Below are 15411 nucleotides of genomic sequence, written 5' to 3'. Positions count from 1 at the left end.
GGTAGTTGATAAGCCTAGAGTTGAGAAAATTAAGTTCCCATTTTATTCATGGGATGGGTTTCCTCCAGGTGTGCTGAATTCCTCCCACAGTCCAAGAATGTGTAGGTTAGGTGGATTGGTCATACTATATTGTTTCTTAGGATCCAAAGATTAGGTGGGGTTACGGTGATAGGGCAGGGGAGCGGGCCTAGGTAGGCTGCTCTTTCGGAGGGTTGGTGTGGACTCGATGGGCTGAATAGCTTCCTTCTGCACTGTAGGGATTCTATGATTCTATGTGGCTGTTGCTGGCTAGGCCAATCTTTCCTGCCTATCCTTCATCGCACTTGAGAAGGTGGTGGTGAGCCACCTCTTTGAAGCACTCCAGTCCATGCAGTGTAGGTACACCTACAGTGCTGTTAGGGAGGGAGTTCCAGGATTTTGACCCAATGACAGTGAAGGAACAGTGACATAGTTCCAAGTTATGATGATGGTGTGTAGTTTGGAGGGGAACTTGCAGGTGCTGATGTTCCCATGTATCTGATGCTCTTGTCCTTCTAGATGGCAGAGGTCATGGAAATTTTTTGTGAAATATAATTTTTCTTTGTCTCGCAGCCAATGATTATGGCTTATTTCTGTCTGATGAGGACCCAAAGAAAGGGATCTGGTTGGATTCTGGCAAAGCCTTGGACTACTACATGTTGAGGAATGGGGTAAGTTTACTGTTTTGCTGTTTTTATAATATCCTGTTATCCATTTTCTTTCTTTTGATGTACTGTAAGTCAACTGCTTAATTTTAGATTCCTACATGATTAACAAAAGTTGTAATTTTTTTACTTGATGTAATCTTTTTCATCTGGCTCCTTTTTGCTGCTTCGTCTCAATCACTTTGGAAGTATCCCATTTTGTAAATTGTTTGGTAGAAATGAGGCAGATGATAAGAGTGGAAGGTTTTAAATTCTGTTCAATTGTCAGTGTTGCTTCGTATTCAAGCAGCCATGAGTGACAGGCTTTTTGCAATTCCAACAGCACCTGATCTTTCCATGGACACAGTTGAAACATGAATAACTTTCTCCGTACTGTTTGCCTTGCAGATTGTTTCAGCTTCAGTGTACTGTCACAATGTTTAGTCTTTTCAAGAATTTCTGAACGAAACAAAATATCGGAAATATTACTCTAATCAGTCACGGGTGGGGTGGAGTCAGGTCTCTGTGCCGAGTTACAAATCACTTCTCACTTTATTTAAATACTAGGACACTCTGGATTACAAGAGAAAGCAGAGGCCCCTGAAGATCAGAATGTTGGATGGAAGTATCAAAACTGTTATGGTGGATGACTCCAAAATAGTGAGCGACATGCTGATGACCATCTGTGCCAGAATCGGTGAGACGTAAAGCCCATTATATAACCTTTCACTTTGCTTTGCCTGACCCTCCTATGCTGGCTCCACCTCCCCCCACCCCCCCCCCCTCTCTTGTTGCCCTAAAGTTTTAAAATATGGCTTTCAAGACCCTGCATGGCAAGAGACCTCTTATGTTCTGCCATAAACTTCACACGAGCAACATTACTGCCCTTTTGTGAACCAGCCAATGATTAATCTGAACCATACAAACTTCAAAGCCCAACCACTATCGGCAAAGCTAAAAAAATCTATTCCTTGATGCTATGTGACCACTGTCTTAGTGGTCTTTTTTAAAGATTAATTCTAGGGATGTGGTCGCCACTGTCTGGGCCAGCATTTATTGCCCATCCCTAATTGCCCTTCAACTGAGTGGTTTGCCAGGACTTTTGAGAGGGAATTTTAAGAGTCAGCCACATTGCTGTGGATCTTAAGTGACATGCTGGCCAGACCAAGTAAGAATGGCAAATTTCCTTCCCTAAAGGAGAGAAAGGACATTAGCCCAGATGGACTTTGTGACAATCTGCGATGGCTTCACGGTCATCATTAGACTTTTTAAATTCCAGATTTTTATTGAATTCAAACTTCACCATCTACCATGGTGGGATTTGAACCCTAGTACCCAGAGCATTGCCATGGGTCTCTCTTTACTAGTCCAGTGCCAATACCACTAAGCCACCGCTTCCTTCCTCATCCATCTGTTGTATTTCTATTTATTTGGATATTTATACTCCATATGCTCAGTCTTTGGGTGCCCTATGGGGGCAATACTTGGTTTACCTGTATGGCAAAGGAATGCTGAAAGTTGAGGATGCGCACAGCGTATACCCCTCTTTCTGAGGAGCAACTCCAATGCAATGCTGAATGTGTAACAAAACGAATTCTGGAAAAACCCAGCAAGCCTGGCAGCATCTGTGGAGCAAGAAAATAGAATTAATGTTTTGAGTCCAATGTGACTCCTTTTCAGAGTCTTCATGTGTATTTGCATATGTTCTGGTCCTTGCTGAAGGGAAAGTTGACTCTTCAGAGCATATGGACATACAGACTTGAAGCTTTAACTCTTTCCCTCTCCACAGACGCTGCTGGACCTGCTGAGTTTTTCCAGCATTTTCCGGTTTTATTTCATCATATAACTAATGTTGCAAACTATTTTATAAATGGGTCACCAGTGAGTTACGTTTATTTGTTTTTTAATTAGTGAAATACTAAAACATTTTCCAGCATTATTTGGAAGTAAAATTGGAGGCAAACTTAAATATGCGGTTTTCATTTTGTAGGTATCCAGACCAGCATTGCTGCTTCTACTGAAATGAGCTCAGCTATTCCTACAGCCTGATTGTTTCTGTAAACACCAGAAAAAGGTTGAGCTGCGCCCTGCTATTAAGAATGGCAAACACTCCACTCAACTTCAACCCAGATTTATACCTAATCTGTTAATTAGTGCTGTATTTAATATGATATTACATAGTCACGTTTGGTTTGTAATTTTATATTTGGCTTCACCTCCCCCCTCATTATGACATTCCTGTGGTTGGTATAACAGTATGTGATCTTGTATTGGAACAAAATTATAGAATTCAATATCTTCTATGGTTAACTGCCCCAGTTTGCGGTCTCAATATTGGCTTCCAATAGGTCTGAAGCAAATTATAGTAAATGAGGTGTAGCACAGCACAAAATAATTCTATTATGGAAACAAAGATGTTACTTGAAAAGTCAATTGGATTTTGTGGAGACATTATGGTTTGCATCTGGTGATCTCTTGTTTTTATGGGGATATGGCCACCTGAGTATGCTGTGGTTAGTGTTGGGAGATATCCCTTTTTCGTTTAGTATTGCAGATTACAAGTAACACAAAATTTCACTTTTTTAAAAAGGAATCACAAATCATGATGAATATTCGCTTGTACACGAAATTGTTGAAGAAAAGAAAGAAGAAATGACAGGGACACTGAAAAAAGACAAAACTTTACTAAGAGATGATAAGAAAATGGAAAAACTCAAGCAAAAGCTTCATACAGATGATGATTGTGAGTGACATTTTTTAAAATTGGTGAACTACACCATCATAGTCTTTCAAAATATTTGCAAGAAGTTCAAATACCATATGGGCTGTTCAAAATATATGTTTTGGCTTAAGAAAACCTGTACGTTTTCAAAATTCAGTTTGGATATGGAACCATGCTTTTGGCTATGTATTTAACAAACAGTCAATTTTTGAGATCTTGACACTACCATGTTTGTCTCCTCCAGTGAACTGGTTAGACCATGGTAGGACACTTCGTGAACAGGGCGTTGATGAAAATGAAACCTTACTTCTCAGAAGAAAGTTCTTCTATTCAGATCAAAATGTTGATTCAAGAGACCCAGTGCAATTGAACTTACTCTATGTCCAGGTTTGTAGTTTTCTAGAAGATTAAACAACGCATTTATTTCTTTCAGCACAATTAAATGTCCCGATCTGATGAGAACCACCCAAAAGTGGTTTCAGATTGTGACATCCGTAACCTGTACCTTAATATCAAAACAATATCGTGATTTGTACTTTGTTCATTTTACAGTTCAGTATTACGCTCATTGTTGAAACACTTTATGATCCAGATCATATTTTCTCCCTCTTCCCGCCAAATAAATTGTCTGAACTACTATACACTTAAAAATCTGCTTTGTGATTATATGGCACTTAAAGTAACAGGTTAGACAATGGTAATACAATGGACATGATATAAATGGACTTACAAAATGCCATTAGTAAGGTGTCTTCTAGTCTACTAGAGTCCAAGCAAGTGGATTCATGAGATAGGGAGCAGATTGCATGACAAACTGGCTAGAGAACACAATAAAAGAGTATGGCGTAAAATTATTTAACTCCAACTGGGAAAAGATGGGATCTGGTTTTCCACGAGGATTATTGCTGGGCCTACTGTTAACAATTTCTATATGAATAATTTGTATCAAGTTTTGTAGGCAGCATCAAACTGGAGGGTGTAATTAATACACAGGTAGATTATGAAAAAATGCAAGATGTTAAACTTGCAGAATGGGTTTATGAATGATAAATGAATTTCCATTTATAGGTAAGTGAGAGATGGTGCATTGTGCTAGAAGGAATAAGAGGATACCTATCGCTTGGTAAATAAGAGTCCCAAGTGGGGTACATATTCACAAATCCTTAAAGATAGCAATATCGGTTAATAAAGCCGTTAAATCACAAATAACGAACTAGAATACATTTTCAGAGAGCTAGAGAGAATTCAAAAGCAAGGAAACCATGTTAAATTTGTGTTGGACTTTATAGCGCCTCTCCAGAGTAAAAACGTGTAATTGGAGATGGTCCAATTTTTGTATGGTGAGAACAAATTTGTCCTGAGAAAATTGGAACGAAAGAAAAGCTGGTAGGAAAAGCAGTGATGGAACAATGGGATGTTTTTAAAAAGGAGATGGTTAGGGTACTGTCAAGTTACCTTCCCATGCACAGCACGGTGGCACAGTGGTTAGCACTGCTGCCTCACGGCACTGAGGTCCCAGATTCGATCCCGGCCCTGGGTCACTGTCCGTGTGGAGTTTGCACATTCTCCCCGTGTTTGCGTGGGTTTCACCCCCACCGCCCAAAGAGGAGCAGGGTACGTGGGTTGGCCACGCTAAATTACCCTTCAATTGGGAAAAAATTAATTGGGTACTATAAATTAAAATATATATATATTCGTTATATCTAAGGGGAAAGGTAAAGAGCTCCCTGGATGACAAAAGAGATGAAAATGAAGGTAAATCAGAAAAAGGAGGCGTATGACAGTTTGAAAGTACAAGGAAGTGGAAATGAATTTCAAAGAGGCAAAGAGAAAGTAGGGACAGAGACTGGCAGCTGTCAAAAGGTAATCGAAAAGTCTTCTCTAAGGATATAAATAATTAAAGGGTAGACATGGAGCAGATGTTTTGGAGTCCGGAACTAGGGGGCATAAATATAAGCTATTAACTCATAACCTGAATACTGAAATTCAAAAGAAACAACTTACTCAAAATGTGAATTTGCTACCACATAAATTGATTTATAGCATAGTTACATCTCGGGGGAAGTGAGATAAACACAAAGGAGAAAGCTATAGACGGTTATGTTGCTGAGGTTAGATGAAGGGCAGGGAGGAGGATCAGGTGTAGCACAACTATCACTACTGTAAATTTGGTACAAAATCATAAATATTAAAAGTGAAACTTCATTTAAAAAAATCTTGTGAACTGATTTTGAAAATTCTACTCTAATTTGGAGTCAGCTACTAATGCTGAAGTGCTGATCGGACAGATTTTAACTGAGTATTTATTTTCTCCCTGTGCTCCTGCATCAGGCCAGAGATGACATTTTGAATGGTTCACATCCAGTATCCTTCGACAAAGCCTGTGACTTTGCAGGATACCAATGTCAGATCCAGTTTGGACCACACAATGAGCAGAAGCATAAACCTGGCATTTTAGAGTAAGTAGATCTCCTTTGTCAAAGATTAATTTAACTATAGTTAGGTCAAAACAAGTAGAAGTATTGAATTGTAGAATAACATTAGTTTCCTGATTGTACAGCAGAATGTTGGAACACTTAGACTTGCCACTTAATTTCATCAGCAGCTCACATCTATCTTTTACCATATTTACTCGTGGTCACTCTTTGCTTCTCTCCTCTCTTCCTTTGATTATGTTTCTGCATATTCCAATACTCACTTGAGACTTCTTTCACCATTGTTCCTGTAAGATTAGTAGTGCTCACTTTATTTCCTCACTTTTAAATTTCTACCATTGTGATTTTGCCCGCAGACAGGTTTTGTCAGGAATGATTGCTTGGGTGATTTCCTGGTACCTTTTGAATCTATACCCACCCCAAGAGTCACTAATTTCAGGAGAGAAAATTGAGCAGAAAAATACTTCTACCACTTGCGTCCTGTGGTCAAATATTGGCTTGGTGGTGGCAACAGAGTGCATTTTTATGTCCATTGGTCCATATGTTATAGTAATTAATTATCCTTTACCTCAAACATGGATCATATTTCCAGATTATTTATGGAATTCTTAAAAAGCAAATTAGAACTGCAGGTTGTATCAAACCTCTGTGGCAAAATAATATTCACAGTGCATCAGTTTATTTTGGGCCTTTTTATTTATACTGGGCTCATTGTTTTGGTCTGACACACACAGAGATTTGTTGTTTGCATCATGCACATTCTCCTGTTTTTTTCCAAAGTCATCAAATTCATAAATATAGCACAAGGTGATTCCAATATTTGGAGATTAATTGAAGAGCTTGTATTTATTGTTGAAAAAGATGTTCTGCATCTTCCAGGCCGTTATTGCATTGTGCCAGAGCACCTGCCAAATTATCCTGGGTGTAGTTAAACATTCACATTCAATTGTTAGCAGGAAAATTATAATTTGTGACATTGCCACCTTTGATTTGTACTGGGGGGGTGTTGGGGGGGGTTGTGTGGTTTAACCTGTGGGACCAGATTAACTTTAATTTTAGGCATACCTCAGCTGTAAATTCACAGTAATTTTTTTTAATGTTTTCATTCATGCAATGCATTTATTGCCCATCCCTAATTGCCCTTGAGAATCTGGTGCTGAACCACCACGAACTATTGCAGCCCATGCAGATACACCAACAGTGCAGTTAGTAAGGGACTTCCAGGACTTCTACCCACTCCACCCTATCCCTTTAACGACCTATCTTCTCGCCATAGCTTTTTAAAGAAACTTTGGGCTTGTTAAACTTTTTACTTACCAGAATACAGCAGCTAGTTCGGTAAAGGTAGGGTGCAGCTTGTCTTACCCTGACTACCCAGGACAGCAGTTCCATTCCAGGTACACACCGTATTTCTGGAGAAGCTGGGATTGGAAATGCCAGCCAGAAATGTGGACCTCTGGCATGGTGCAGAAAAGTGGGAGTGGAGTGGCAATCTGAAGATGATTGCTAATGGGGATCATCAATGACCACCCTGCCATCTTAAGGTCAGAGGTGGGGATGTCCGCAGATGACTGCTCAAAGTTCAGTGCCATTCACAACTCCTCAGATACTGAAGAAACAGTCCATATCCAAATTGAGCAAGACCTGGACAATATCCAGGCTTGATTCTTGCCACACTGCCATTCCTTCACTGTGGCTCGGTCAAAATCCTGGAACTCCCTCCCGAACAGCACAGTGGGTGTATCTACACTTCAGGGACTGCAGTGGTTCAAGAAGGTAGCTCACCACCACCTTCTGAAGGACAACTAGGGATGGGCAATAAATCTTGGCCTAACCAGCGACACCCACATCCGGTAAATTAATTTTTAAAAACTTTTTTTAAATTCCTCGGAAGATTCAGGAGAATGTTTTCAAGATTGTAGTGCCTAAGTGAGAATCTTTTAGGAGCATTTTTCAATACGTGCATACGAATTAGGAGCAGAAGTCGGCCATTTGGCCCCTCAAGCCTGCCCCGCCATTCAATAATATTGTGGCTAATTGGATTGTAACCTCAACCCCACATTCCTGCCGACCCCTGGTAACCTTTCACCCCCTTGCTTATCAAGAATCTAATCTAGCTCTGCCTTAAAAATATTGCCATATTCTGTTTCCACCACCTTTTGAGAAAGAGTTCCAGAGACCCACGACCCTCGGAGCACAAGCATTTTTCCTCGTCTCCATCTTAAATGAGTCACCCGTTATTTTAAACAGTGACCCCTAGTCCTTGATTCTCCGACAAGCGGAAATATCCACCCTGTCAAGACTCCTCAGGATCTTAAAGGTTTTGATCAAGTCACCTCTTACTCTTCTAGACTCCAGTGGAAACAAACCTAACCTCTTCAACGTTTCCTCCTAAAACAACCCATCCATTCCTGGTATTAGTCTGGTAAACGTCACTGAACTGCTTCTAATGTATTTACATCCTGAAATAAGAAGACCACAATACTCCAATGCTCTGCACAACTGAAGCGTAACCTCCCTACTTTTGTAATCAATTCCCCCCACAATAAACAATAACATTCCATTTGCTAATTACTTGCTGTATCTCTATACTAGCCTTTTGTGATTATTAGATTTAATGCTGACTTTGTTTATTTTTATAGCTTAAAAGAATTTCTGCCCAAAGAGTACATCAAACAAAAAGGAGAGAAGAGAATATTCATGGTACGTGTTGCAAAATAGGAATATTTGTACTTTTGTTTCAAATGTTAAAATACCAGCTGTCTTCCCCCACAAACCATTAAAGTAGGAGACTGTGACCCCAAGGAAGATTCTCATTCTTGGGAAGCTAATTTAATTGGGTAAATATGTTGATTGCCCAGTTTTTATAGATATTAAGAGATAATAACTTTACATATGACTAATATAGGATCGAAAATATAGAAGGACATATAATGTATGACCTCAAAATGGAGTATAAATTGCATCTTTTGGTTCAGGCATGTGGAGTGATTGATAGGATGTCACCAAGGACATGCAGATGGTGGGTGAATAGGCCAGGATAAAGAGTCTTGTGTCCCTTTGTTCAACTCTGACATACCTTCCTAGTCACAATTCCACACCCAAAGATCCACTTGCAGCTGCATCATTACCTCCCCACCACCACAAGTTGTCAGTGCTTTATTGAATGTTAGCCCCCATGCTTCCAGTTCCTACTTTTGATTCCCACCATAAACTATCCTCCACTCCATCCGTACCTGTGCAGCTCTCTTCACTCGTTCTGCAACCTCACATCGGCCTCCTCTCCAGATCAAACCGATCTCACTCTTTTCCAGTTCCCAGTCCTAAACTGGGGGCCAGCAAGCTTTTGCACCAGGCCTCAAAATGACCTGAGGAAAGAGCATGAGAGACAATAGGAAAGAGGAGAGGCACAGAGAACTGACAGCACTATGGACGATATACAGTGGAAATGCCGTTTGTTCTGACTTGCAGCAAGCAGCTAGATAGGGGAGAGAAGGAAGTAGAAATTCTGTGCCTATGTGTATATATTAAGATGTATTTAAATTATTTATGAATTTTGTTTATGTTAATGCAGATAGCATGGATCCCGTCATGTCTGGCTCTGCTGTCGTTGTGTGGCTACTTCTGTCTTCGCTCGTTTTGTGTCTCATTCTGATTTTCTCCACGTTTTCTTGCTTTATTTCAATCTTTCTGCATGCATGAGTCAATTTGGGGAGGGTGGATGAAAAAGTACCCTCAGCAACTCCTTCCCATCTCCTCTCCTTCACTTGTGTTTCCCCTCCCAACCACTTTAACCTCCCCATGCCCGGCCAGTTCCCTCCTTTGCCGCCCCTCTCTCCCATCATTACCTCTGCTGCTTTGAATTACTCATTCAACCGCTTTATCGTCTCTTCCTCCACTGTTCACTTGTAGCCCTCTGCACTCCCATGGGCAAGTGGCAAGGCCACTTTGCCTTTGGCAAGTTTCCGACCTCCTACTTCCTACCCTATTTTTCTATCAATTTCCCTCTTGGGCGTTGTTTATTTCAAAATGAATGATCTCAAGATTGCACTACATTTTTTTAAAATAAAAAATATTTAAATGAAAAGATACACATTGGGAAAGGTAGCACAGTGGTATGTGCGCAAAGGGTAGCGTGACAGTGGTGTGCACAGAGGCTTGTAATCCCCATGTCAGGACTATATTCTGTAGATATGAGTTCAAATAACAGCATGGCAGCTGATGGGATTTAAATTCAATTCATTAATAAACCTGCAATAGAAAGTCAGTCTTGGTAATGGTGGCCCTGAAACTACCGGATTGTCGTAAAAACCCATCTGGTTCACTAATGTCCTTCAGGGATGGAACTCTCCATCCCGACCTGCATGTAAATATTGTGGCTACAAGAGCAGATCGGAAGCTGGGAATTTGACAACTAGTAACTAATTTTCTGACTCCCCAAATCTTGACCATCATCCGTAAAACTCAAGTCAGGAATGTGATGGAATATTCTCCACTGGTCTGGATGTGAGCGGCGCAAACAGCACTCAAACACGACACCATCCAGGACAAAGTAGTGCACTTAACATTCCATTCACCACCTTAAAACCTTCATCCCCTCCACCATGAATGCACAGTGTACCATCTACACAATGTACTGCAGCAGCTCACCAAGGCTACCTTCCAAATCCTGTACCACCCAGAATGAGTCGAGCAGCAGATGCATGGGAACAGCACCACCTGCAAGTTCCCATCCAAGCCACTCGTTATCTTGACTTGGGAACTATATTGCCTTTGCATCACTGTTACTGGGTCCAAAACCAGGATTGTGGGTGTACCCACCTGCAGTGGTTCAAGAAGGCTGCTGCCTCCCATTCCTCCTCCTCCCCCCCCCCCCCTTTTCCTTACCCCACCTCATTCTACTTTAATGACCTTCCCCAATCTCTTGTCTTCTGCTTTAATATTGATAGGAAATGCTTTGTTCATCAAGATCCTGGCCCATGGAATGTCATGTCACGTTTCCATCCCTCTATAAATTGTTGCCCTACATCCACCCTAACTCTCTGCGTTTACCATTTATTTTGCACAGTGTCTACTGACTTATTCTTAAAGTTTTTCACAACATCTTCTGCATATGAGAGCTGTGTTTGAAGTGCAATTTGTTGAATTCAAATGTCAGTGATCAAATTTAGTCACAAAATTGAAGCATGCATTTTTTTCATAGACGCACAAGAACTGTGCTAACATGGCTGAAATGGAGGCTAAAGTGTTGTATGTAAAGATGGCTCGGTCCTTAAAGACATATGGAGTGTCCTTCTTCTTGGTTAAGGTAAATGTTTGCTGTAAAGTATGAAGTAATCCATTTTACAAATGTTCTACAGAGCAATGATATTTTTGCATTGTTTGGTGCTGCTGATATGCCTTATTTAATTCTTATTATATTGTCCACTGATGCTCTCTATTTCAACTAAAATAAATATGGTTGATCTCAAAATGATGCAACTATGTAATTCTGATAAGTTTCTCCCTTTGCCTGAAGTGATACCACCAGTGTCCTAATACTGAAAGTCTTATCTTTGAATAAGGACTTGTGCACTGCTAAAAGAATATTGCTTTCTACTCCTGGTTTGCTGGGTACTATACCACAGTAATGTGGAGGAGCAGCATTTCTGAATGGCAATATTTTCTTCACTAACTTGTAGTTATTCTCCTTCGTGTCATGGTGGAAGAGTTTACCCCTTGAACCCTTGTACCTAAAATGTGCCCTCTTCATGTAAATGAGGGTAATCGGCCACACGGTAGCATAATGGTTAGCACAATTGCTTCACAGCTCCAGGGTCCCAGCTCCGATTCCCCGCTGGGTCACTGTCTGTGCGGAGTCTGCACATTCTCCCCGTGTGTGCGTGGGTTTCCTCCGGGTGCTCCGGTTTCCTCCCACAGTCCAAAGATGTGCAGGTTAGGTGGATTGGCCATGCTAAATTGCCCTTAGTCCAAAATTGCCTTTAGTGTTGGGTGGGGTTACTGGGTTATGGGAAGAGGGTGGGGGTGTGGGCTTGGGTAGGGTGCTCTTTCCAAGAGTCGGTGCAGACTCGATGGGCCTAGTGGCCTCCTTCTGCAATGTAAATTCTATAATTCTATATTATGTCGTCCTCTGGACTCCTATATAATCAATATGTGGCATTGGTGCATTCGGTGTTCTACTGGGACTTTTTTTGGTAAATAGCTATATTATACATTTGGTGTTGTAAATAGTTTGCTTGCAGGTTCTTTCCTCGTCATCCCTCCAAATGCTGAAAGTATTTGGTTTGTGTTCACTTGCCGATGGTCATCCAGAGATGTTCTTACAATGCAATTAACTCCGCCTATAAAACATGTCAACTTGACAAGTGTATCTGTGATTTTTCTTTGGTTAGCCACTTCTTGCAAATTTTGGAGCGTACTTTAATATGATCATTCTCAAACGCTTCATCTTGTCATTGTGTTCCCTTTGCATCTTTTGCTGGTTCTTTAATATAAAATGTTAAATATTCTGTAGGAGAAAATGAAAGGGAAGAACAAACTTGTACCTCGTTTACTGGGAATTACCAAAGAAAGTGTCATGCGTGTGGATGAGAAAACAAAAGAAGTGATACAGGAATGGAACCTGACTAATATCAAACGCTGGGCAGCGTCACCAAAGAGTTTTACCCTGGTATGTTTTTACAGCAACTGTTTCCTGCAAAACTGTCTCTATAGAGCCTGTGCTCAATCCTAAATATTGAAGTACATTTAATACACACTGCCCTCAACTAACTATATGGTGATGGCCGAAAAGTTACAATTTGTTCTAGTTTGTCTTTTTCCGACTAATTGAATTCTACTAATGAAACAAATGTGCTAATTTCGTGGGGGAATTTGCGAAATGTCTCGGTGCCAGAACGGGTTTATAATTAGTTTTTATTTTTAACTGGACAAGCTAGTTAGAGACTAGTTTAAATTTCAGTCAGATATGCGTTTTCTCTGCATGACGGATGGTTTTGCTGTGAAGGTGCTTAAGTGGCACTCAATACATATCCTTGTAGAATAAATGATTCTTTTGCTCAGCAGAGAGGAGATTCCAATTGCCCTGTAATTGTGGATTGATTGTATGCTTTTTACATCCTGCACTTACAATAAACTGTCCAGTTACCAAGTCTGCTTGGGATTTTGATAATTGAGGAGTTTATATGCAGAAATCTTTGAAGGTGATAAATTAAAGTAGATTATGGGCGGCACGGAGGCACAGTGGTGAGCACTGCTGCCTCGCCGCTCCAGGGAACCAGGTTCAATTGCGAACTCTGGTGGCTGTCTGTGTGGAGTTTGCACTTTCTCCACGTGTCTGCATGGGTTTCCACCGGGTGCTCCGGTTTCCTCCCAAAGTCCAAAGATTTGTAGGTTAGGTGGATTGGCCATGATAAATTGCCCCTTCGTGTCCAAAAGGTTAGGTTGGGTTACTGGATTACAGGGATAGGGAGGAGGCATGGGCTTAAGTCGGGTACTCTTCCCAAGAGCTAGTGCAGACTCGAAGGCCCATTGGCCTCTTTCTCCACTGTCAACTTTATGATATATAATAACGTTGTTTCTTTAGCAAGCATCATGGGGAGGCTGCAAAGATTTACCAGAATGATACTAGGGATGGGAGGGGCTCCAATTACATGGTGAGATGAGAGAATTTGTGAAAATTCTGCTGAAAGAGAAGATGAAAAGGAGATTTAATAGAGGTGTTCAAAATTATCAAGGACTTGGGTAGGGTAAATTAGGAGAAGCTGTTTCCATTGGCAAAAAGGTTGAGAACTAAAGGGCAAGGATTTAGATGATTGGCAAAAAAAAGCCAGAGCTGTGGTGAGAAAAAATTATACAACAAGTTATGATCTGGAATTCCTGCCTAGAATTGTGGTGGGAGTAGCTGGAGGAGCAATTTTCACTTACAAATTAAATAACAACATGAAGGGGAGAGCTATGACAAGAGGGTAAAGATGTACAACTAACTGGGCAACCCTTTCAAAGAGGCAACACAGGCTTGAATGGTGTAATATTCTATAATTCTAAGATGGTCTATGATGTGCAGTCAAATTAAATAATTTAATCCTCATCAAATCAACTTGAAATTTGATTTGGCACTCGAGGTCTTAAATAGTTTTGAAAATTGATGGCCCCTTCCCCATTAGCCTCCAAATCTTATGGCAGAGTAGTTCTGCAAGTAAATATAAAGTCACCATAGTCCCAGATGAACATAGCCTGCTTTCACTTTTTGGCAGGGGGCAAGGTTGAGAAAGCGGGGTCTTCATGAATAACCTCAGCCAGTACGGGAATTGAACCCGCCTGTTGGCCTTGCTCTGCATCACAAACCAGCTGTCCAACCAACTGAGCCAAACTGGAAGCATTGTGGAGGAAAGAATTCGAGGTTGGAAAGTAAAACCTTAGTTTGGGGGGAACTGTTCATGATTTGAGCTGAAGGCCATGACACATCCTATGATTTATTACAGGTTCTTGGGAGGATCCATCTGAGTAATTGCAGTTTGTATTAAAAGCCCAGAGACACAGCAAAAACAATTTTTTGAACTGATCCAAGCAATAAATTCCTTATTTCAACAAACTTGTGTTATCTATGGTTTACATGAAAACTGTGTTTGCAATGGCGGTCTGTGACTGCATCATTTTTTAAATTCCGATTGTAATATTTTTAACTCTTTGGGCTTTGTGCTCAGATTGTATCCAGACACAATCAATTCAATAATCAAGGCAATTTTGCAACTCTTTGAATTCATATGTCCATATGTCTATCCAATGACCATTTGAATGCCCTTACTGTTGGCGAGTCTACTACTGTTGCAGGCAGGGCATTCCACGCCCTTACTACTCTCTGAGTAAAGAACCTACCTCTGACATCTGTCTTATATCTATCGCCCCTCAATTTAAAGGTATGTCCCCTCGTGCTAGACATCACCATCCGAGGAAAAAGGCTCTCACTGTCCACCCTATCCAATCCTCTGATCATCTTGTATGCCTCAATTAAGTCACCTCTTAACCTCCTTCTCTCTCTCAAAAACAGCCTCAAGTCCCTCAGCCTTTCCTCATAAGATCTTCCCTCCATACCAGGCAACATTCTGGTAAATCTCCTCTGCACCCTTTCCAATGCTTCCACATCCTTCCTATAATGCGGCGACCAGGATTGCACGCAATACTCTAAATGTGGCCGCACCAGAGTTTTGTACAGCTGCAACATGACCTCATGACTCCGAAACTCAAACCCTCTACCAATAAAACGAACACACCGTACGCCGCCTTAACAGCCCTCTCAACCTGGGTGGCAACTTTCAGGGATCTATGTACCTGGACACCGAGATTTTTCTGCTCATCCACACTGCCAAGAATCTTACCATTAGCCCAGTACTCTGTCTTCCTGTTATTCCTTCCAAAATGAATCACCTCACACCTTTCTGCATTAAACTCCATTTGCCACCCCTCAGCCCAGCGCTGCAGCTTATCTATGTCCCTCTGTAACGTGTAACATCCTTCCGCACTGTCCACAACTCCACCGACTTTCGTGTCATCTGCAAATTTACTCACCCATCCTTCTACGCCCTCCTCCAGG

The 15411-nt window shown here is 41.1% G+C and overlaps 1 protein-coding gene across 1 annotated transcript in view; it reads left to right on the top strand.

Annotated features, from left to right (window-relative positions):
• The window catches only part of LOC140409092 (talin-1), a 359042-nt gene that overhangs the window by 180260 nt on the left and 163371 nt on the right, over positions 1 to 15411 (top strand). Inside the window, exons 4-11 of the mRNA XM_072497200.1 lie at positions 592 to 689; positions 1230 to 1359; positions 3253 to 3405; positions 3629 to 3771; positions 5716 to 5843; positions 8462 to 8522; positions 11023 to 11127; positions 12334 to 12489. Coding sequence (XP_072353301.1) covers positions 592 to 689; positions 1230 to 1359; positions 3253 to 3405; positions 3629 to 3771; positions 5716 to 5843; positions 8462 to 8522; positions 11023 to 11127; positions 12334 to 12489 — 974 coding nt within the window. The remainder of the gene's footprint in view (positions 1 to 591; positions 690 to 1229; positions 1360 to 3252; positions 3406 to 3628; positions 3772 to 5715; positions 5844 to 8461; positions 8523 to 11022; positions 11128 to 12333; positions 12490 to 15411) is intronic.

Source organism: Scyliorhinus torazame, chromosome 3, assembly GCF_047496885.1.
Source record: "Scyliorhinus torazame isolate Kashiwa2021f chromosome 3, sScyTor2.1, whole genome shotgun sequence".
Taxonomy (NCBI): domain Eukaryota; kingdom Metazoa; phylum Chordata; class Chondrichthyes; order Carcharhiniformes; family Scyliorhinidae; genus Scyliorhinus; species Scyliorhinus torazame.
The sequence above is the reverse complement of the archived record's forward strand: the minus strand, read 5'-3'. Positions and strand labels throughout refer to the sequence as shown.